This window comes from Falco naumanni, chromosome 4 (assembly GCF_017639655.2).
Source record: "Falco naumanni isolate bFalNau1 chromosome 4, bFalNau1.pat, whole genome shotgun sequence".
Taxonomy (NCBI): domain Eukaryota; kingdom Metazoa; phylum Chordata; class Aves; order Falconiformes; family Falconidae; genus Falco; species Falco naumanni.
The window spans coordinates 64,431,518-64,455,956 of record NC_054057.1 but is presented as its reverse complement, the minus strand read 5'-3'; the positions used below and the strand labels follow the sequence as shown (position 1 = coordinate 64,455,956).

The window sequence follows — 24,439 nt, the reverse complement described above, 5'->3', positions numbered from 1 at the left end:
CTGAGTCCTACTACCTTTTGGACAGACATTTCACTTGCGCTGGCCCCAGCTCCTCCCTGCTTGGAACTGATGTTGCATGCACGGAGGAGACAAGCCACAGCTGAGCATCCACTCACACATGCACTATCCAGACCCACCTTCTTCAAGCTGCCAAGTCACGGCCCCTCCTACCCCTGGCAGACGTGGACTGCGGCGTACATGCTGAAAAACAGTTTTCACATAACTTGCTATAACCTCAGGCACTTGCAGTTTGAGTTGTCCCATCTTACAGAGGAAGAATGCACTGTTCCAGGTGTTTCAGTAAAGAATGAAAGCTGTTTGACCTGTGTTTGGAGCTCTGTGTTTAGCAGTAAACCTCCCCTTTTGGGCTCTTCTGCTTTAATACCATGTTCCTTAAACATTGAGTAGTGATGAAACAGTTAAAGCCAGTACTGCCTTTGTGTCTCCACCAGTATAAAACTTCCCGACTCTTGTTTATTGCTATTGTTTTCCTACAGTGCGTTAGTCACATTCAGACTGTCGTAATCTAGTGTGAAAGCTGAACTCTAACATCGCAGAATAGATGATACGTGCTTTTCTTTTCAGATTTCTTAAGAAGACCCTCTTGTATTAAATGAATCATATAATGCCACATAGTAATTGTAAAAAGAAGAGAAATACCTTAAAAACTGATGGTTTTCCTCCACCAAAGAAATTTGATCCCCCCAAACATCTCATAGGTCTTATAACATGAAGGCATTTTAAAGATTAGAGAGCCCAGAATGTGAAAAGCATGTTTTTAAAATGGAGCAATAATAAAAAGAATAGAACAATAAAAATAAAATAGAATAATAAAAAGGGTATGAAAATATTTGAAAAGGGTGGTATCCTAAAAGAAAGAGTTCTTCAGAATGACAGTTATCAAAGAAAGGGAGCTATTGGGAAACGTGCCCTTGCTCGTGGTCCCATGAGCTGTGGCAGGTCGTCCTGGAGGAAGGACAGAGCTGCAGATGTTTAATCAGGGCAGGTTCCTTAACGAAGTGAAATGATGTGTGCCTTTGCTTTCTGCGGGATAAGGTCTATTTATGTTACTCTAAAAACTGTTTGCCCTAAGATAACAATGATTCCTTGCCCTGGATGAGGTGGACTTGAAGGATTACATCCCCGAAATTGCTCCCGGTTGCCCACTGTCCGTCGTGTTCTTGGCTTTCCCCCATCCGAACGGCTCAATACTGCCAGGCACAGGAGCAATAAAAATGCCTTATGTCTAGAGAATAAAGAACTGACTCTGGTAGTTACTTTTTAAGCAGCTTTGGGGTAATTCTGCCTCAGTAAAAATGCAAACCTTTAACCATACCATGGGCTCCCACCATACCAGGGGGAGTCGGTGATCTCTCCATTTAACTTGAAGGAACCGGACCCTTCACATCACCCTTAGATTCTGCGCTGAGGCAAGGAAGTTTTTCCACATCCACAGCAGGCGAGGTGGTCCCCTTCTGTCACAGCCAATTCCTTGCATCAACGTGTAACATTTCCCTGCTCTTCTCCACAGTCCAAACCTGCAACGTGAGATGCATGAATGGTGGGAGCTGCAACGAGGAGTCCTGCCTCTGCCAGAAGGGCTATACAGGGACATACTGTGGGCAGCGTAAGTACCTGCGGCCCCCACGGCGAGCCAAGGGGCAAGTCACCTTGCACACACTGACGTGCTCTTTGATGTCATCGTTATATTCCCCTCGCCACTGGAATGTCAGCCTGCTCTCCTTTAGGGGGTATAGGTATAGATCTATATCTATATATAAATATATTGGATATATTTTCACTGTAAAAAATATATAAACATATATATACAAATATATATGTATATTAGTTATAATTTCTCTGTAAATAGCTTTAGAGAAACAGTATATTCTCTGAGAGTGGGCTTTTTGTGGGAAGCCTTCATTTCAGCTCAAATGAAGTCTTCTGTCAATTAGAAGAACAAAAAACCCCAAACCCACCACCATTTTTTTTTATTATAAAATATGCCTGGTTGCATTTGGGGGGGTTCAGTTTTTAGTTCTGTTTATTTGACAACACTGACTTTCTGTCATAAAACCTCAGTATAGTCTTTGAAAGAAATTTTACAACATTTTATGACTTGGCTTTCTGTTTTGTCAAAGCACCTATACCTTTTGTAGGGAGAAATTTAACTTTTCCCCCTAGTTTCTCCTGAAAGATATTTAGCAATTTAAAATCATTGCTCGTGCACATTGTGGAATTAACCAAACAGCTTAGGACTCATCTTTAATAAATGTCTAGCAAGCAAGTATGCACAATAGTTTTGAAAGAATTTCTGATCAAATGGAACTTTCCAGGCAACTTTCATGAGAATCACTAAAGTTCTCTGTGAACTCGATGAGATTTTTTTTAAAAGATGGGCAAAACACCATCTTTCCCCTAAACTTATCCTCAGCTATGACTGATTCATTTTTGCTGAAACTTTCCAAAAAGTTCAACTTAAGGCAGACACACCATATGGAAAATTTCATTCTGAACAGCTAAAGCTTGGGAAAATTATAAGTAACAGCAACCCAGGGCTTATAATGGAACGTGCTAGGCAACCTTAATTATGTGCTGCTACCAGCTCCACCTATAATATCCTCAGTAGAGTTTTCATAATGGTTCAGATATTGGCAAGACATCACTGGCAGGGTGGGGAACAATGGAGAGTCCCACTGGCAGCATCCCAGCAGAGCAGATTTCGGCTGCCTCGGCTCTGAGAGGGGTGTAGCCTTTGAAGGCTGTGAAGGCAGCGGTACCTGGCCTCTCTGCATCTCGGAGCCTGGCACTAGACCCGTGAGGGCCACGCTTAGGTGTCCAACAAGATTGCTGTGGACCTCCCCTTTCACAAAATTATCTTCTTCTCATCTTCAATGCGCCGGTGGTGTTGGACAACCGAGCAGTTCAGAGAGTGGAGCTTTAGGAAGTGCCGTCACAGTCCTCCTCTCGTTAGTCATTACAGCTCCTGAGACTTTAAGAGGTCAGTGGCATCTGTCACAACCAGCAATTGCTCATGTCGCGTGCAGAAGTGTTCCGACATCCTGCTCAGTTCGCTTAGCCTCAGCCCAGGACCTGCATCAGCAGCCTCCTCCTCTGACTTCAGTCCCAGGCTATTGACTGCAGTTTTGCCACTGAGGGCAGCAGGTCTGGTGTTAAATCAAGGAGCACTTGTGTGCTGCCCAGACTGGTTCTCTGTGCCGGGTACGTGGGATTAGATGGCTGACTAGCCTCCTCTCCTCACATTTCACTGTTGTCATACGTTAAGCATTTGCAGTTTCTCATTTGTATCAGTTCATCTTGACCTTGACATTTAAATCCCAATGCTGACCTGAATGAACTGAGATTCCAGAGCGCAGGAAATCCTCTCAAGTGAAATAAGAGTTTATAGCCTTTTTATAAACGGGTTCATTCATAGACAGGAAGTCATTTTCCAGGAAAAAATATCAGACTTTTCTCTGTATGTTCACTGCGTGGAGGACAACACAAAGTGGGTGATACTCCAAGTCCTGCCAGCACCACACGTCTCACGCTGTGGTTTCACTGAGAGCAGAAATCACTGATTCCTCTTTCTATTTCAAAATAGCTGTCTGTGAAAATGGCTGTCAGAACGGAGGGCGATGCATTGGGCCAAACCGTTGTGCTTGCGTCTATGGATTCACCGGTCCCCAGTGTGAGAGAGGTAAGGAACATGTTTTTATGATATTATCGCTGATGGAGCGTAGGATCAGGAGTTGTATATTTAACTGCGTGTCTTAAGGAGGTTCGATTGTGTGTGAATTTCTGCTCAATTCCTCTGCCTGAGGGTACAGCCTGTAACGACAACCTCGTGCCCAAAGCGCTCCCGGAGATCCCTGGTTATTACTTGTGCAGATGTAAAGTGCCTACTGACTGCACAGCTCTTCGGTGTCTCTGGATCCTCCTCTCCATGTGTGGTCCCTCGTAGGTGGTTGTTAAACGTCAGTAACCCCCCCACCCCGTGCTGAGTACAAAAAGGCTATTTTTCTCTTGGGCATTTCCCTGTTTCTTGTCTTGGTAAGATGCAAGTGGCTTAGAAATGCCAGGAAGCCCCTTACCACAGCATCCTCATTAAGGGAAGGTGACACCGTCAGTGCCTTCCTAAACACTAAAAGAGAAGGGAAAAGAAATGTGAGCCAACGTTTTCAAACGTGCCAGTGTGATGGGCTGACCCCAGCCAGCAGCCGAACACCCATCCTACATCTCTCACTCCCCTCTCCCTTGGGATGGGTAGAACAGAGAAGGGAGTCAGACTCACTCATGGATGGAGATGATGTCAGTTTAATAAGGAGAGTGAAAGCTGTGTGCAGTAGCAAAATAAGGAATTGATTCGCTGCTTCCCACCAGCAGGCAGATGTCCAGCCAAATCCTGGGAAACAGGACATCAGCACCTGCAGTGGTGGCTTGGGAAGACAAACATCATAACCCTCTTAGATCCCCCCTTCCTCCTTCTTTCCCTGACGTTTTATTGCTGAGCATGATGTCAATGGCGTGGAATATACCTTTGGGCAGTTGGGGTCCCTTGTCCCGGCTGTGTCCCCTCCAGCCTCTTCCCAGCGCCAGACTGCTGGGCTGGGCGTGGACAGCAAGCCTTGAGCTGTGCTGCGAAAGCAAAACCCAGCGCCATGATGAGGAGAGGTGGCTCCGTCCCAGTCACCCCCTCACAGCCAGCCAATTGGGGTGCTCCTCTTCACTGACCCTGAGCTGCACTTGCAGGACTCTCAGTCTTCTCTGATCCTGCTCAGCACCACGAGTACAACTCCCGGCAGCGCTTGCCGAGGAGCAACGTCTAAGGAGTTACGGACCACACGCAGTTAGGGGCCACATGCAAAGTGCTGGTTGAAGGACTTGGCCAGCTCTCGCAGAGCTCCGTCAGATGCGGGTAGACGGCAGTTCGCCGGGCGAGCACTCAGCTCCCCTATCAGTACGACCATTTCTCAGACTCCTGCCTCTCTCACTGTAAAGAATCAGATTCCTGCAGCAACTCAGTTAATTGCCTGAATGTGACCTGTCCTGTGTGCTTCAGGCGCCAGTTTTGGGTGGAAGAGGTCGATACCATGTACCATCAAAAATTAAAACTAATGATGTCACCAGTGCTAACAGCCTATAATTTTCAAATGAACATGGACCTGAAACCCTGAAAGTCAATATTCCAACCTTTGCAAAACTATTTTTATGGTTTGGTACTATATTTACTTGAAAAACCTTGAAAATTATAACCAGAACTTAAGGTTTTCCATGAAAGAACCTTATTTTAGCAAAAATGTTTTGAAGGGAAACATAAGCCAGCTCTGGTTTATCGTAAACCTCACGCGGTTCGATGCCAGCTGCTCATCCAGTATGAATTGAAACAGCTCCACTAAGAACCACAGTTTTCACCAGCTAAGGATAGGGCTCTCAGTGACATGTGGCTTTTCTGTACTTCAGCCAGCCAGCGTGCGCTGAGTGGCTAGATCAGATTTACATTTGGGCAGCGTGGGTACGACTGAGGTTTTGGCTGAGGCACAGAATTTCTCCCTTTCCTGCTGGCTTAGATGGACATCTCACGACACTGCTCTGATATGATTTTTGGCAAGGGTCAAAGTGGCACAGAGCAGAAATGAAACTGAAACATGAAGCCAATGTGCAAACTCCCAGGATTAAGATCAAAGCACCCTGGAAATGCTCTGTTTTTCTAGCCTCTCACTTTCCCGAGATTGAGCTAGTTCAGTTTAACTCCATGTCCAAGGATTGGACTGTTCTTGCCTTTAATGTTGTTTTTTCCAAGTTGGGGATTCTTGGCAACAAGATTTAGAGGGTGAGATAGGAATAACAGTTGGTTTCCGGTAGCCCAGGCATCAGCCAGCCCTGCCTGAACCGCGGCCAGCCGAAACACTGTGCAGCGTGCCCTGGGCTGCAAAACGGTCTGCTGGACCGAACAGTGCAGGTGCCCCATAAAAGGCCTCTGCTGTGGTTTGAGCCTCGCATTTATTGGATGCAGGGAAGGGAAAGCTCTTTAAGAGTCTCCACACACGTTTACTGAACTAACCTTTCATTGTTCCAGTCTCCTTTGTACTCTCCTGCAAACACAGATACCAGTCGAGCGCTGCAGTTCTCTATTTTTTTAGCCCTCTCCTTGCCTTTTTCTAATGCACATGCAGATATGCATTGCTTTCTTTAGGGAAAGGAATTATGATAACAACTTTGCCCTTTTGAAGGCTCTACTTTGCAAGTTTCCTTCCCCTAAACCCCTAAACCCAAGCTCCAGAAGTGTGTCCGTAGAGCTTTCTTTTTTTCTAGCTCATGGTGCTCTGAAGTACTGAGATTCATAAATTGATGCGAACATTGGCGGTATTTGAAAAGAAAGCTGGAAATTTCTTAAAGAAACTTCTGCATCCAGCAGTGTCCAGGGAGGACTGAAAAATCCATCTGTCCTGACTGTGTGCCTGGTAGTGGAGGGGGCAGTAGGGAGAGTGGAAGAGGCAGGGAAAGAAGGGGTCTGAGCAGGGGCAGACTTTGGAGACATCTTGTAATGTATAAAATTCTTTAAATAAAGAGAGCATTTTTACAAAGCCTTTAGAGATTTGGTTTAGCCCAGACTTGTACTAAGAGACAAAACAAGCTCTCCAGCTGTGTATACACAGGTCTTCCTTGCCAAGACAAACAGAGCGCTTGCTTTGCTAAGAGATGTTAAAAATTACACTTTTCAAAGAGGCTCCTGGCTGGGCAGCCTGGGAGTTTGCAGCCAGGTGAGGTGGTTGGGGCTGACCTACCAGAATAATTAGCATGACAGCGAAGAACTTAACCCTTCCAAGGAGAAAACGTGTTCCTGCTCCACCAGTAGGCCTGCTAAGATGAAGTCCCTGAGCGTCAGACTTACTGGAGACATGACCACCGTTGAATTTCTGTTCTGTTTCTCTAAGTAAAGCAGCCATGGTATGTGACATGTTTACAAGCATCCTTGGGAGTCTCCAGTAACAGGAGACCCCAGTAGCAGGCTTGGAAGGAACATGGATCATCTATAGTTCTCAGTTTAGTGCTGAGTCTTGTTCCTAAAACTTTTTCTGAAGAAAGATTAATTCAAAGCAGAACCCGAAAACCACTGGCTTCATATGTAGGCAGTACAAGTTTCAGCCCAAGGCTCAAGGTGATGCTTTCAGAGCAGGGCTGGGTGCGGGGCTGAGTACTCTGGAAATTCCTCAGATTCCTGCCTGCATCTCTGCTGGCAGACAGCTCCCACTGATGCCAGTTACTGTCCAGTGAGGCATCATTCACCTTCCTCCATCCCACGCAGAGCAGCTACCGTGATGTTTTTCAGGGGGGAGCCATCGTAGCTACCAAAGGCAGCATGCTGGCATCAGGCAGTGAGAATGTTGCACTCTTGCACTCTAGCATCCTTGGGTCTGCTGCTTCCAGAGCACAAAACGAGACACTGTCCTGGCTACAGAGTATAAAGAAAATGACAGGTAGTTAAGCTGCTTTCACTGCCTTTCAGGAAAGAGAGCTGAGGTAAGGTGATGCATGCAGTCAGTCCCTGGGTACCGATCTGTGAGATGTCCACTGATAGGAACCCTCTGTGCTGGCAGGTCACACCACGCTCAGCCTGCAGCAGACAGGACGTGTTGTAGGGTACATCTGACCATCTCTCCCAGCCCCATTACTGGAATGGGGCACTTGGGTTGAATCCTAGCTGGTTAATGTGGAGGTTTTATGTTCTGAGGGTAGGAGAAAGCGGTAGGAGCTCTGCTGCTCCGTCCTGTGTCTGGCCCATGGCTTGCGCCATTTGGGCAGCTTGTTACATCACCCTGTTTTGTTTCTCTGCAAAATAATAGACGTGTTGCTGCAGTACGAGGACTGTGAGGAGTCACCAAAGGGTTGCAGGAGAGCTGGTAAATCGGCTGCTAACCGTGTGAGGCAGGACTGTGTGCCGAGATACAGCCAGCTGTGCATTTGCTGCTGCTGCTGTTCCCAAATAAGCCATCTCCAGGCTGGAGCCACAGTGTTAAATAAACCATAAGGTGCCTCAGACTGAAAAGCTGCATTACGAGATGGGTCTGTCAGGAGGGATGGACTCGCTGCAGCTCATCCTGCTGTGGCTGCCTGGCTTCTGCACCAAGAGCCGGGTTGCCTCAGCCGGCACAGACAGACTGGGTATTTGATGATGTGCTTTTACAGGTGGAGATGTTACCTCAACCTAAGCAAAGGCACTGACTCTTTTCAGCCTGAAATAAATGCCAGGAAATGTGGGGTTTAAAGAGCCCTTCTTTATGAAAATTCACCAGTATCTGCGTTCCGAGTGTAGCAGAAGCAGGCCAGGTGACACCTAGTGCACAGATGACCCTGAACTTGCAGCTTGCTATTATATTCTGGGATCTCATCTGTCTGCTCCTCTGCCACTCATCTGCTCCCCTACCAAAGAGCTCTGTAGGGAAAACCCCTTGAGCTCAGCACAGGCATAACCCAGAGCCCCAAGGGACCACCTTCACCCAGGAGAAATCTCTTGTTGGTCTGTCCATGCTGAAGTACCAGTCTTCCTCAGGGACGTTTCTTCCCAAGGACACCTGGATAAAAAGGTGCTGTTACTTCAGGAAGAGTCTTTTGTCAGACACACTTTATATCCTGGGGGCTGTACCCTCAGCAGCAGTGCACACGCTAGCAGAAGTGGCTGCTTGACGGTGTCACAGGGGGGTGGGATGGCCCTTCTGTCCCAAAAGAAGCTCTTCCTTGTAGAATGTGACAACCTGTGGGAGCAGGGGCTGGCCCAGGTCCTTCGGCTGAAGCAAGGCGAAGGGACTGAAGCCTGAAGGAAAACAAATTGGAAAAAAGCAGATCATATTTTTAACAAGGAGGTTGGTTTTGGCTGGCTGTCTTCCATAGGAACGTGCTGGACCTCCCTGCCCTGCAGAGCCTACTTCAGACCTCGGTGGGTAGATGTGGCCAGCTGAGCACAGCGCACCATAGAACCTTATAGGTGATGGTGTGATAACAGCACGGGGGGGGCAGGATTCACTGACCAAATGCAGGTATTGACTGGAGGGTGAGTGTGTACAGTGGAGTGATCAGTTCTGCCACAGACATATGGGCTATGGACTTCTCCATCCATCTGTCTCTGGTTGTCGTGCGCTGGCTTGTTTGATGTTGGACTTCAGAGCAACTCAGACTTACAGATCTAAAATCTGTAAATGCCTGAGCTCTCCCTGCTGCAAGGCACAGCGTGGTGCCGTCATCTCCCGTCGTGAGATGTACAGGGGGTAAGGCCACGCAAAGATACAAACTCATTTCAGAGAACACAGAGTTGCATCACTCCAGGTGGTATCTGTGCTGAGTTGCCAAGATTCCCAGAAAGGCTGGTGAGCTCTGCACAGTTGCTGTTGTTTCTAGCGTGGCCATCATCTGAGCCTTTGCTCTCCGGAGGTGTGCTTGCCCGCAGCGTTCAGGGTACCAATTTAGATTGGTGAGCACTGAAGAATGTGCCCATCCGTGTTGATGAAAAGAAGGCATTCAAACCCCACAAATCTATCCGATTACAGATTTATTTAGGGATTTAATTCTACTTTATTTTACTATAACCCTAAAAGGAGATACTTTTACTTTTAAACTAGAATAAACTAAATTCCTGAATGCTAAGCAACAGCTTCTGCTGCCATACACTCAACAAGCTGCGTGTTCAACAGCTCAGGGCTCCAGTAAGAGGCAGCTTTGTAGTGGAAGCAACCTAACTGCCTTCACACTTAATTCAGGAAATACTCCACTTCAGAGGTAAATACCTTAATAGCGAGGTACTCAGCGAATCTTAGCATCATTTCCTCTTTCTCCTTGACATCTTCAGGGATGAAGGACTAGTGAATATATTGTATAACCCCAGCAGCCTTTGGTAACGTGAACTCACATTACATCAGTGTTGGGGGAAAAGCTGCAGTACAGGAAAAATTAATCTGTGGGGAAAGAGACCAATTTTTTAAAATAGTTTTACAGCAAAAAAAATGAAACATTTTGATGTCATGTCTCTGATTTCACCCTCCTTAAAGTGGGAAAAAAATGGCTGTAAAAAGTGACAGCACTTGACTCAGGTGAAGGTGTGGATGCTCCTCCTGTGTTCCAAAGATGAGGTTTAATTTGGGTTTTTTCTATCCAAATGCTGATCTCTTCACTGTGGGTGCCAGTTTCTACCTCTCATGAAAGAAAGTTTTCTTTCACTTTGGAAAAAAAGATTTTTGGAGTAACATTCTCGATCTTTGTGGAGCCTGTCTGTGGTCCCTATGGTTTGTCTGGTTGGGGAGGTGTCTGCATGTCCTCTCCTCTTAATGGGGCAAGGCTTCCACAAGTTTAACCAACAAACTCGCGGGACCATGTTCTGGAGTGCAAACACTTCTGGGCTGGGCTGAAAGCCGTCTGTGCTCTTGAAGCCTTGCACGGTTGGTCCCAAGTCCCACATCCCATGAAAAGCCTTGGAAGGGCTTGTGTCCCTGTGAAGATAATAGCAGACTTAAAACTGGCACCCAGTGCCCGAGATTTCATTAGCCAGTACAGGAAAATGAAGCCCTGTTACCGAACACAGTGTTTCAAACACGTGGACAAAAGCAAGGATTAGAGGCACGGCAGGTCCTAGACATCCATGGAAAAGGCAGTGAGTATCTCCTGCTCCTCCATAGTCCTCACAGCAGGACAGCTCTTTCCAAGACCGTAACCAGGACTGGGTTGGATTGAAGTGAAAATGCTCCCGAACAGCAGCTTCTCCCCAGCAGAATCCACGTCTCAGCTGTTCACAGCTGTTACCAAGAGATTCTCATTTCTCCCGTTCCTTTTCAAATGCCTCAAGCAAGACTGTTAACCACGGAGCAAGGAGGACACAGGCTTTCAGAAACTGCCGTGCTCCGAGGGGTTAAACACCTGGCAAAGAGGAATTCGGAGAGCCTGGGTGCAGACCTGCCCCCCTCCTGGGCAGAGCCCTGGTCAGCCCCTTGCCAGCAGCTCTCCAGATGAAGCCACAGCAGCAGTCAGTGAAGAGCAGACCACATTCTGCATGGCCAGTGCTTCTCCAAAAGCACCGTGAAGCATCAGGACTTTGGGATATAACCAGAATGGGCAAAAGTAGGTCCCAGGCATAAACAAGAGAGAGTATATGGGGAAAAGGACAGGTGGCATCTAAATTGCTACTCAGTACCTTTTACTTTCAAGCTGTTGCTAATCTGCACCTGTTTTCTTCCTGCATCTCCATTATTCTGCTTATATCAAGATACAGCTTTTTATATTTTAGTGTGTACGTTACATGAGGATCTCCTTTGACGTGCGCCCAGGGAGGAGTTCTGAGTCTCCATAACATGTCTGTGTCTGCAGATTCGCCAAAGTTTCAAAAGGATTTTGATGCCTTTTCTTGGGGGAGCGGGGGGGAGCTTGTGAACCCAGGGTTCCTTCTAACTCATACAATTCCATTCCTGGAAGAAATTTCCATTAACAGTGAGTCAGACTAATGCAAGTCCCCAGATTAGCATATTTTTATATGCTGTATCAGTTTCTTAAAGATCTTTATTGTATAGGATGACTGTACCTCTCATCCTCATAATTTTATTTGATTTCTGTCAGTCCAACAGCAGTTGGACTCATCCATTGTCCTGAAATATTGCAGCACTAGAAGAATTGTGTAAGGAGGCTGTGGATTTTCATAGCTGTAGGTGATTAAGAGCAAGTTATACAAATACTGGTTAGGTCTAATTCTGGGAGTCAGCCTTGGCTAAGGGAAAGAGAAATCCAGAATGATCTCTAGTGTTTGCTCCAGCCGTAGCTTTTCCAGAGACAGACGCCCCAGGCGATATATAAACAGAACACACGATCCAAACCAGCATCTTGTAATGCACATGGATGCTAGTGCGTGTCTCAGCATAAACTGCACCTTCATGCTCTCAGATTTCCATGTGGTGGGAATATTGCAGAACGCCCCGTTATTCTTGCTCTAAGGTCTCCCCAGCCCCCTCCTGAAAAGAGCTGTTAGGAGTGGCTTTGCCTCAGTTTTTCTGTTTCCTCTTCATAACGATTTTCCCCCCAAATGTTCAGTCTAACGGGAGGCTTAGGAGAAAGGAAGCAGCCCCACAGGACGAGTCTGGTTCCTGTGCGTGCCACAGCAGGAGGCAGCCAACAGGAACCTGGTCCCTTTGCTTGCTCCTGTCTAAACTCAGGTCACAGTCCCGAGCTTCTGAAATGCTGCTCCTAGGAATCGGCAGGGATGTACGTATGTCATACCTTTAGCTGAGAACTCCCCCGAACCCCCCCGGCACGTGAGTACATACATTAGGCTAGCACGGAAGGGGCCACAAGTAAGTCATGGAAATTCAGTGATACCTGAGATAACTCGGAAAGACTTTTAATCTAAACCTTTGCGTTTTAGATGAAGATATATCAAATTAATTAATCTGAGCTGCCTGGTAGAGGTTTTGTTCTGGGGATAAATGGCAGGTTGGCAAAAAGATCTCCTCCATACAAGCTCTGGCTGTGCCCGAGGTCCATGCACGCTGTGAAACCGAGTCCCAGTTCCAGCTGCTCTTCTGAAAGATCCCAGCAACGATCCCAGTGGAATGGAGACGTCCCAGAAACAGGGACCACGATGTGGCTTCTGAGATCAAACCAAAATTTGATTTGCCTGGGCCTCCGCATGCATCCCCTGAAGTGCAAGGCTGTTCCAGGGTGTCACAAACTCATTAATTTCTTGGGTTTCAGTTCTCCGAGGTAGGAAAAAGGCCAGGGCAAGCACTGGCCAAGGCCAAATGGCCAAATTACTTCAACCAAAAATGTTATGGAGGCATGCTGTTGGCAGTGGTTAAGATTTTAAGGTTTCCGCCGCCCCCGCCATGAGCTTTTTAATAAAAGACTGTTTACAAGGAGATTTCTCATCCTCATTAGAAACCAGGCGTTCAGCTGATTTTTCCTAGTGCTCCACTAATACAGATGTTAAGACATAAAGCAGAACTCGTCGCTGAGATAAGTGATGGAGTTCCTTCTCCTCAGCCTGCCTCCAAAGGCTCCCCTTTCTCCACGCTGTGGTACAAAAAGCATTTTGATAATCAACTGTAGGCTGAAGAGCTCTGACATCTACTGCTGTAACTTGCCTGCGTTTATGCAGAAAGGTCTGGCAGAGGCTTCACCACGAGTGGAATTCAGCACGGTACTCAATTGCAGGTTGCCATTTTCCTCCTGCAGGCAGGCTTACTTGATAAAATAATTATAGCTCTGAGAAACCACATTTTCCTCTGATCTCTGCAGAAGGCCAGTCACAGTGCTGGGAGTACTGGTGGGATGGAGAGGCATCCTGCACGTACAGGTGTCCTGCATGCCCATGGGCTTTATGGGACAATCCGTAATGAGACAATCACAGACTAATTTTCCCCTGCCAGAGGGTGGGCAGCACCTCCAAAGCACGGCTACTTAAAACATATTTTTTTGGCTGCTTGGTGTTCAGCACGTGGCTCAGAGGCCAGTTCACTGCGCCCAGTGGGAACCAGCCCCTGGGATCAGAATTAATTTCCTCCAGAGACCTTTGTGTGAACAGCATTCTCCCAGATTTATCTGTAAATCTGACGGGAAGGTTTGGACTGCAATTTTCCAAAACTGCTTACCCTGGGTACAAGCTGGTTTCAGCCTGAACAGGTAAAATTTGGCAAAGGTCCGAGTAATAGCAAAGAGGGTCTTTGCAAAGAGGTGCAACCTTGTCGGAAAGCGAGTCATTTGTGTCGCCGCAGGGCAGCACAGGAGCGTTTGAGTCAGCTGCAGCTGAGCGAGCCGAGGAGGCTGGGCTGCCAGGGGCTGGGACCTCCGTGTCTGCAGCTGGCACCTCACCGCCTGCTCCGGGATGGGCAGGATGGTGCCCGTCTTCTCTCCTGACCCATCATTGCCCTTGGATGCAGTGGCATGCGGCTCCCATTCTCGCTGTGGGGAACGGGGTCCCTGAGCCAGAGTATCCTGGTGGTGCTGAACCTGCTGATCCTTGTGGGAGAAAAGCGGCATGGAGATAACCGCCTGATTTCGTATTTCACCCGCATGTGGAGGCTCTCTGCCAGCGGACTGTGAGGGGTGCAGCGGAGCGTGACACCACAGCCACAGCTCCGTGGGGCACGTGTGGAGGTAGACAGACACATGGCCGGCTGCTGTGCCCTTGCACTGATATCAGCCCAAGGCTGTGCATCGACGCCCTGTTCCTTGCAAGCCCACGAAGATGAACGAGGAGGGGCACAGACTGCAGGAGCAGCATTGCTTGGTCCACAGCTGCCCTTGGGCAGCGCTGGGGACGGGCACCCAGCTCACGTGGTGCAGCAGCTCCAGCTGAGCAGGGTCCGCAGACCACGTTCGTGGCGAGGACTTGGAACGCCTCCCACTGAACGCAAAGGCCAAGCCTGCTGAGAGTGTGCTGCGGTAAGAAGGTGCTAAGGAGGGTGTAATCTTTCCATTTCCATTCATTCAGTCTGAGAGGAATCTCATAACGTGCTATTTGTGTCTGCTGGGTCATTCCTGTCACTTCCTTCTTCAAGAGACTTTGGCTATGGATAAGCCTCTTCCAAAGAACACCTTGCTCTGCCTGGCACAACCATTGCGTTACTGCGTTTGAAGTACAGAACCTTTGCCGAATGCAGCGACGGAGAGATGAAGGCGACTGCAGGTCCTGCACAGTGACGTTACTACAGCCAGGCAAGACCTGTAAAACCAACCCCATCGTTTGGAAGCCCTTGCTCAGTAGCATCCTTGCCATCACTGCCTCCCAGCTCGTTGTCCCAGAGGGAAGGCAGCCAAAGTCACCAAACCCTCTGGCCGAAAATGCTGCCTGCCTGGCCGGCACAGATTTCTCCTTCCCATACTTAGTCCAATAAGGAGAAAACCCCCAAATTCAGCCACAGCTCAGCCCAGCCCAGCCGCCGTCTTTTCCCCTGGGATCCAGGAGCATGCCCACAGCCGTGATCCCACCAAAGCCACCGGAGGTGCAAGGTGTGCGTGGGGGAGACCCCGGAGCTATCGAACGCTTGTGCCCCCCCAGCACCGCTGCACTAACTGAGCAGGCAGTGAGGCAGCGGCTCACAGCGTTCCGACCCCGTGGCCCTTTTCCAGGCTGGAGGATGCAGCCTGGCAGTGCCACCCCCGGCTCCAGCCCTCCCAGACATTTCTCCAGCCGCTGGCGCTGCCGGCCCCATGTGTGTGTTTTGTGCCTCAGATGCTGCTGCAGCGCAGAGCCCTTGCAGGAGGGTGGTGCGTGGAGCTCTAGCTCAGGTTTCATCAGGCTAAGGCTTCGACAGGAAGCTGTAAAAATAGGACAGGAAAACTTAAAAAAAGTTCTCCCTTTACTATTTCCTTTGAATATGTTTTTTCAGCACTTGGAATGTCTGGCCTTATAAACTGCCCTAGCCAGCTTTTTCTTTTCTGCAAAAGTCCAAACAGTTAAACATCAGGAATGTGGCTGTGCCTGTACGAGGTAAGGAAATGACTAGGTGGAGAAAGTATTCCATGAGAAAGGAGCCCTTTTCGGAGACCCTTGCTGCTGTTCTCCCTGCATCCCCCCCCCCCCCCCCCCCCCCCCCCCCCCAAGGCTGTCACGTATGGACGCAGCCCGAGAGGCTTAGCAGATGCTGAGCTGCGCTGTGTGCCGAGACTGGCGAGCTGGGCTGTACAATCTCTGCGTTCACCTTCAGGGCCACAGAAATAATCACGGGATTTTCGGTTGGCTCCTTTCAGCTGGTTGTTTGGCTGGTGGCTTTCGGATGCTGTTCCCTGTGCCCTTTGCCATCCGTCCGCCTCCTCTTTCTGCGCAGGGCATGAATCACTCCACTAAGCATTTCATTTGTAAGTTATCGGCTCTCCCAGCAGGTCCCAGAAGACACGGCCAGGGTCTCCGTGGGCTCTCTGGGGAACACCCCCGTCACAAGCAGCCACAGTTTGTGTGGGAATCTTTCTGGGTAGACGTTTGCAGAGGGATCTGCCAGATCAGTGCCTGGCCTGGGTTGCATCGGCTCTCGCTGGCTCCCAGAGCCATTTGTCTTGCTCCAAACCTCCCCGAAGGTTAGAGACAGAAAGAATTGCAAGGCTGTGCTCTCGTGGCCGGGGGGACCAAGCCTCCTGCTGATGGAAATCATTCATCGAAAACAGAAAAATAAGTATCGGGTTTGATATCTGGTCGTGCTCTCCCGTACTCGGTGGCTGGAGCTTTCAGAGCGCGGCGTGGAAGCCTGCCAGAGCCTGGGGCATGTGTTGCAGTGACCTCATCCCAGCGAGGTCCGGAGCTCCCCGGGGATTACTTACAGGCAACGTTTGTCCTTACTGCTTTAAGAAAAAGCCTTCAGTGCAAGCATTGTTTATTATGAGAAGGAATTTGATTTTTAGCAAAGAAAAAGCTCTTCTTCCTCACGGCGCGATTTATTTATTTTGTAAAGAAGGAATTCGCCCAGCCCGTGGTCTGTCTCATGAGGGGATTCCAGCCAAACGGTGCCCGAGAAATGGCAGGCAGGACGGGATGAGAGCACGGAGTGAGAGCTCTTCACTCTCTTCACCGTCCTTCAGCCCGCACCCTGCAGATTGGCTCGCAGGCTGGGGTCAGGCATAGCCGAGTTTCTAGGACTGCGTTTTAAACAGCAAGGAAAGCAGCGCAGTCATTCCTGCCTTTGCATCTTTACCCTGGGATCTGAATTCCCACTGCCAGCATTAATTTACTCGCTGACACCCTGCGGGGCAGATGGATATTCTAGAAGTGGAGGAAGCTATCCTTTTTCTTCCAAAAATATTCAAACAAAATGGTTCTCTTCCAAAGTTCTTTGTCAAAAACTACCCCTTTTCCCAAAGGGACAGTGAGAACCAGTTAAAAGGGAGTAAAATATTAATTTTAAATGCAGGGGTTTTTTTCCCCTCCCAGCAAAGTAATAATTTAAATTGGATATGAAATAAAGTTGTAAATATTTCAGGTTCAGATACTGTTTCAATTCAGGTGTTAAAAAACATTTGAAAAATGTCCTTGTTTATGGAAGTGTTCAGCTTGAGGTCTCCTTCAAAGAAATTAGTCTGTCTTGCTGAAATTCACATTTCCATGCAAAAGAATGGCATTGAGTTATGCCGTATGTCCCAGGGAAACATTCCCTACAAAAGATTTCCATTGTTTTCCTTTAGCACTGGGGAAACTGAGCAACAGAAAAGGTGCCTTCCAACTGTTGTACATAAACATTTGATAGCCTCAGAGTGGTAATTTTAAATAGTCTGAAACTGATTATACTTTTTTAATGAGTCCAAGCTGCATTTCTGGTATAAATTATAGCCATGGCTGGCAAAGAGTAGTGCATCATTCTTTATTACTTCTCATAGGAGGTGAGACAGGTTCTGGCAAGGTGAACTTGGGTTAAGTAGGGTAGGCAAAGCCAGGGCAGCATCCCTGGTCAGCATCCCTGGTTAGCATCTCTGGTCAGCATCCCTGGTCAGCATCCCTGGTCAGCATCCCTGGTCAGCACAGCACCCAAAGTGCTGGAAATGGGGAAACAACAAGATTTGATGTGTGAGCTGGGCTGGAGCAGAAGTGCTTGAACCCACTTCGATGTCCCACCCCTTCCAGCAGGGCTCCACGCAGCACGTGGGTGAAGGCAGATGTCCACAGCAACTGTGAAGCCTTCCTCCACTTACGCCCTAGACACACTAATTAGGAAAGTCAAAAATGTCCACGGGGATGTTTTCAGGAAGCTGCTTGCAAGTGGAATAGTGTGGCTCAGTGTAAGAGCATGTGTAATGGCATGGATCCCACCCATTAACTCCCCAAGGGTTTGCGGCTTGGAATTGTCAGGAATTCATTAGCTATAGGGGTGCCTAATGATCTCCATGACAACCAGCCAAACATGGAAACTGGAAATGAGGTCTATTCCTGTTATGCTTCCTCTTCTGAGCACATCTGGGGGCTGTGTTGGCTGCAGGATTGAGTAGATAAGACTCACTGTAGCCCCAGCCTCGCTCTGCAGCATCAGTGAAGGTCCCTGGTTCAGCCTAGGTGGTGCTTCAAAGGCATCGGTGGGGGAGGCGAGAGCTGCAAAACAAAGAGCATAGCGAGGAGTCGGATTTCTCGTGGTTAATGCAAACATGTTGACGCTTCACCTCTGATTCCACCGTGCCTTTTGCAATTTGAGCGCCCGCTCTCCTTGCTGGCTGCTCAAGACAAGTAGGCATGAATAGTAACCTAATCCACGGCGACAAGAAATCACCGAGCTGAGCACAGTCTACTGAGAAATTAGTAGGGCAAGGAAGAAAAATGAGAGGTGGGAACGGATACGGCTGGTGGTAGCACTGGGAGGGAAGCTGGTGGCTGTCCTGTGCTGTGTGTTTACTGTTTGCAAGGCTGTTGGGAGAGGTGAAGTCAGGCAGTGAGCCGGCACGATGCTTTTGCAGCGCTAAGTGATGGGTAAAGGCCCAGATATGGCCCTGCTGTGCTGAAAGTCTCTTCTGTAGAGGGGAAAAGATACTGACTGATTCCCAAAATAAAGCCCGATCCAGTATTTCTTGCAATCTCTTTAATGAGAACTTTACCTGCAGGTGGAAAAGTGGAACTCACCCGTATCCGTCCACTGGACACTTACTTTAAGTCTGAGTGAGCTGGGAAGAGGGACCAGGAGGGAATCTCAGCTTCCAGCAAGGAAGCCGCCTCATCCCTGTTTTCCTAAGAAATGTACCAGCAAAGACCAGAATTCTGCAGGACAACTACCTGTGACAGGGCTCCTGGAAGATGGAATCCCATACCTAGGCTGCAGAAGGGCTTTAGACATCTCCTAAGCGTGCATATTTCCTTAATAAAATTTGATTGGTGCCTCATTAAAAATTTAATAATTTGACCATTAAAATTAGCAACAGATGGGAGCTGGAATGCAGCCAGGCTTTCTGGACTCCAGACTGCAATTTCCTTGGCTTCATTCCCTCCAGAGAAGTAATCTACATATGAAAATCTATTTTTGTCAATTATTTGTTTAAAAGGGGGTGTTCTCCTTACAATTGCGCTTTCATTATCCGTCATGGGGAATTCTTGCTGCAGCACATCCAGCCTCAGTGAGATGACATGGGAGGTGCAAGTCTCCCCTGTTCCTCTCTCTGCCGTACTGCCCTGCATCGATTTTGGGTTATACGTTTGCGTGACCCGACTTTCTCTGTCAGAGCCCTTTGAAGGTACCCACCGCAATGACATCAGCCACGTGTCCTCCTTCTTTTGACAAGGACAGGGGAAAAGCAAGCCCTCTTTATGAGATGTTTCTGCATCGTCCTAGGGTTAACAAGGTTTCAGAAGAGCTCATGAAATGTATTGGGTTGCACCCTAAGCACACAGGCACTGCCACGCTCCAGCGGAGCTGTAGCCTGCCCGACCGCGGGTATCTCTTAGAGGCTCCAGCTGCAGCGATGCTGAACCAAAACCAACACCAAACTGCCTGGGAGGGTGGGTTACAGAGTGGAACAAGGGCGGGTTGAGGGCCCCTGGCTGAGGTGAGTTTGTGCCTCAAGGCTCTGGCAGTGTCCATAAGCTGACGGCCAGGAAACAGTATAGGAACGGGGCGATCCTATGCGATCCTCCTCTGTAAGACTTTATTGGGCACCAGGCGCCTGTAGCTCACAACCTTGGACAATTCACAGCATCCTCTCTTAGAAGAATTCCCCTTAATCTATACGTTGTCTGAAGAAGCATTTCCTCGATTGATTTTAAGCCACTTTATCTGCCTGGGACACCCCCTGATGCTGGCTCTGCAAGTGGGCAGCCTGGTCCTCCTCCAGCCCAGGCAGGATTTTGCACCCTGCTATCAGGTCTTCCTCCAGGTGTTTCTTTTTCAGACTGAGGATTGCAAACCAGTGCAGCTGTGCCTTGTATATAAACCCTTCCACAGCTCTTCGCTCTTTCCCCTGCTCTGCCAGCCGCTCTCTGGGCTGGGGGCTGGGACTGCAAGCAGCTCTTGGGATGGAAACAAGCCATGAGTTCAGGGATGATGCTCGCTGTTCCGTTCTTTATTCCTCTCTTAATACTTCAGCCTAGTCTGTTAGCTTTTTTGTCTTGAGTTGATTGTTCCATTGAAATAGGACCATGAAACAATTTATTTTGTAGTTCTTTGGGTACGATAGTTGAGAAGGTTTAAATTGTGTGCTGGTGTGGTTATAAAGCACTCTCCTTAAGGCTCAAAATTTGAGCAAGAACCTTTCAGCTTCGTTAAAAAAAAAAAGACGACAGATGAGATAACAACTCAAATTTTGTTGGTTTCTTTTCTAGGAATAAAGTAGAACAAACTAAAGCATTAAACTTGGCGTGGTAGGAGACATTAATGAGGACCATGTGCTTTGGTCTCTTGTTAAAATTTGGGTCAAAAAAAAATATTATTTGGTAACTCACCATTGCAAACATAGCACATATTTCTGTTCTGATTTCTAAACAAAGGCATTTTTATGAGAACACGTCACTTTTAAACCAATGTAACTTCAAAATAATTCCTCCTTTTTCCCCCCCATCAAATTTTTCTTGCTCTTTGCCTCTCAGTGACAGCCACAGACCAAATTTCTTTTGACTCTTTTATAAACATTAGTTTTTAAGTATGACTGTGCTCCCAGCTGCTCGAGAAATAACAATCAGAAGGAGCGTTAAGCTGGAAACAAGCAATTATTTTGCTAGTTGATTCTTTCCCAGAGGTAGAGGAGGGTTTCTTGTGTGGTTTCCCTGTAGCCCTGGGAGCCTCATGCAGCTTTTGCTCAGCGCAAGGTGCAGGGCTGAGGAAGGCACGTCGGCACAGGCGCCGTCAGCCCAGAGCCTGCAGCAATTGCCAGCATTTCCAAATGATCTTACAGCCCAGGATGAAGATGCTGTCACGGCTCCACGCCAGCGTAGGTCCTGCTGGTGTGGCTGTCGTGCAAACATACCCTACGGTCGAAAGCTTTCTGCCTCAAACTGCCTGTTTAACGGCTTTCCTTTTTATTCATTGCACGTGTGTGTCCGGATTTAAATAGAAGGGAGTGATTGCAAAGCTCATGTGTGGAAAGATGTGTATCTGAGAGCTCGCAGGCCAAGAAACAGAGCTTTACTTTCCTGAGTGTCTATGTTCTACTAAGACATTTCTGGAAATGGAGCCATCAATCTTTAGATGGGGGTGCCAGTGCTGCCCATGGCTCATGATTTAGGTATAGCCACCCTCCAGACAAGTTTTTTTGTTGCTTCACCTGCAAATCTAAATGTTTTGCTGCACAGACAGCTGTGGGCTAATCTGGGTACTGGTGCAGGGATGTGGGTTCACAGTCAAGTACTAATTACTGGCACTCCAACATTAAAATTCCCTAAGCAACTTTGCAAATTTCAGCCCAGACTAGTTGAAATAACAGCTATTTGACCAACACCTAACTTCCTTAGGCAGTTAATGTGGAATTTTCTGGTCTGACAATAATATGGTTAAAGGTCCTTTCTCCAGCCACAGATCAAACGCTTGCGTGCAATCATTTATTCCCAGTAGAAGGAAAAAACCCTCTTGCTGAAGAATTTTGTTTCCTGATGAATGCCTGCTGTGCTAATATCCCTAATCGAGGGTCATGAGAGCCCAGACAGTGGCAAAACCGCATTCCTTAGTGCAAACAAGTCCTTCAAAATCTCTTTGGTTTTAAGGGATAGGAGGATCCTTGGTGGGAATAGGAAACAGGCTGGTTGTTTCGGCAGCATCTGGGTTTTAAAATTGTTAAAACTACCAGGGGACCTTTAAGAGTTAAACCAAAGAAATTAATCACCATGACGGGTGTTGCTGCAGGAGGCTGCCTTTGCAGAGACTGTCAGAGCGCGCGTGGAAATCCCTTTGCGGAATTTGTGGTAGACATCATGGGGAAAGGTTTGGGAATTGTCTCCCGGAATGTTTTGTGGGTGAGCTCTAGGGCTCTTACTCTGCAAACCAAGTCCAAGTGATGTGACATCTCTGCCATCCTCTGCGTTCGCGTTGTATGGGCTGCCAGGCCCTAAGGCGGTCCGTGAGAGCTGCTTGTACCAGTCATCTCCGTACGCGTCTTTGTCCCTCGCTGAGATGAAGTTTGATTGCTTTGCTGACCCCAGCAGTTCCACAGAACAGGGGAACCTGCAGCCCTGAAATCGCCTCTTTGCCTGACTTTGTATTCTGAGTTCATTCAAGGGACTCGGGGGACTCCAGCACTTCAAGGGAGTAACTCAAGACATAGGATAAGTATAGTTCATGGGAGATGCCTGAGGGAGATCAGGAAGAGCTGGCCCGAAGAAGCTCTAGGTGATCATGTGAAACATACAGGAAAAAGATGGTCACTACCTCCAGCACTGGTCTCCAGCTGGGTCTTAAATTTTTGTTCTGTTCATCATTACAGATATTTTTTTTCCCCAGAACTTGTTGACTTTGCACCAGAATGGCTGCGCTGGTAGGAAGGGGGATGGGTGCTCTGTGTTAGACAGAAAGCCTCGTGTCTGTGTCTTCATCTAACCTGTGGGTGTTGTTCTTCTCCCTCAGACTATCGCACTGGTCCTTGCTTTAGCCAAGTAAACAACCAGATGTGCCAGGGCCAACTCAGTGGGATCGTCTGCACCAAGACCATGTGTTGTGCCACCATTGGACGGGCCTGGGGTCACCCATGTGAGATGTGCCCGGCCCAGCCTCACCCCTGCCGCCGAGGTTTCATTCCCAACATTCGTACCGGAGCCTGCCAAGGTAAATGCCATGAACATCCATCCTGATGCACACTGAAGGGGTGGGTGGTGAATGCATGCCAGGAGCCCCAACACAGAGAAGGGTTCTGCATGTAAACTTTTCTAATTCCATCGTTGTATGTCACAGATCTTCACCATGGATCTTGGGTCTCCCATGGGTTCATCTAAGATTGTCTTAGCTCAGAGGTTCTGGCCAGGTTGTGGTTCTTGGGTGACATCCTCTATCCCACAAGATGTAGGGAATGAGACTAGTGTTTCTCCAGGTTTAAAACTAAGTTACAGCCTCCTACGTACCCTCACTCTGTGCTGCTGTTGTTAGAGCTTCTGTCCCTGCACTGGAATATGATCAACGCATGCATCAAGCGGCTGGTGCTCTGTAAATGGTGCTATTGGTTCGAAACAGAAGCCATGACTCCTTCAAGATCATACAGGCGATTACAATATACATAAATCACATGCTTAGAGGTTGTGTTTGGTGTCTAGGACACCCAGGCAAAAACAGCAGAGTGGTCCACTGGGCTTCCGTCAGCAGATCCCATGGGCAGCTCCTTCCTGGAAGGAAGAGCTGCCCCCGCTGCTCCCTGGCGATGGGTGCAGGGTGCTCCATCAGCGTTGTGGATTCCTTCTGCCTCTGCAACTGATTTCAGCCTTTACCTGCCACAACCAAAAGCCAAAATTACGGTCCGCGCCCCACATTGGCCAGTGTCTGTAGGATAAAATTGGGAAGGCTGAGGAGGAGACCCCTCTTGCTGTCTCTTGTGATTTGTGTTTTATGGCCCCAATCTCTTCAGGAGAGCTTGGTTAATACATTTGTTAGTCACTGTTACCGCAAGCAGAACTGGAGTATGAATAATATCTGCAGCAGATGAGCATGCTGGTTCTGGCAGCAGCACTGAGGCCGTCCTGAGGTGCTCTGGGAAGCACAGTGTCCCTGCACCGATGAGACCGTGGCTGCAGGATGAACCTTGCAGGGATGGGACTGAAGAGCGAAACCTTACATCCTGTGGGCTCCCCTCTGCCCTGCCACAGGTGTTGCTCTGTGCAGGAGGGCATCTCACCGCCCCCAGCCCAGCCCCCAGCCTGGAGCAAACCACGAGGGGTAGACATGTTGATGTTTGCTTTGGAAAACATTCCTTTTGTCTCCCTCTTGCTTGTGTAGATAAGCCAGCAACACATTTCTGTCCATTTTCTGTCCTTCACCTTGTCGCTAATGTAATCTGATGGGCAACTGGAATTACTTGGAGCGAAGCTGCCGCTGTCTTGTAGCATTCCCACCATGGTGGGACTGAACGTTCACCCGCTGCGATGGCTGCACGTTCCAACACCTTTGCTCTCCTTCCTGCAGATGTCGATGAATGTCAGGCCATTCCCGGCCTCTGTCAAGGTGGGAACTGCATCAACACGGTGGGGTCTTACGAGTGCAAATGCCCTGCGGGACACAAGCAGAGTGAGACCAGCCACAGGTGTGAAGGTAAGACTGGAGGCTTCTGGGGGGCTTCTCCGAGAGTCTCGGCTCTGGGTTCCCAGATATCCTCTGAGCACAAGGGCATTTGAAAACTTGAGACCCTCTCTGCTCACAGGGCACCTGCAAGGCTGGCAAAGTAGAGATGTGCGAGAGCTCCTCTGCCAGCCTTGGTCGTAGCTTCCAAATAGCAGGGGAGTACGGCAAGCACCAAGGCGTGTTAGAAAATCTGTTCCTGCAAAATGATTTCTGATGTGTTTATCTGCTACCCGGAGTCCAAGGCAAGGAAATGAGGA

The 24,439-nt window shown here is 48.4% G+C and overlaps 1 protein-coding gene across 1 annotated transcript in view; it reads left to right on the top strand.

Annotated features, from left to right (window-relative positions):
- Window positions 1-24,439, top strand: part of FBN3 (fibrillin 3) — a 109,367-nt gene that overhangs the window by 22,000 nt on the left and 62,928 nt on the right. Inside the window, exons 4-7 of the mRNA XM_040593118.1 lie at window positions 1,532-1,627; window positions 3,605-3,700; window positions 22,485-22,682; window positions 24,027-24,152. Of these exons, the coding sequence (XP_040449052.1) occupies window positions 1,532-1,627; window positions 3,605-3,700; window positions 22,485-22,682; window positions 24,027-24,152 (516 nt within the window). The remainder of the gene's footprint in view (window positions 1-1,531; window positions 1,628-3,604; window positions 3,701-22,484; window positions 22,683-24,026; window positions 24,153-24,439) is intronic.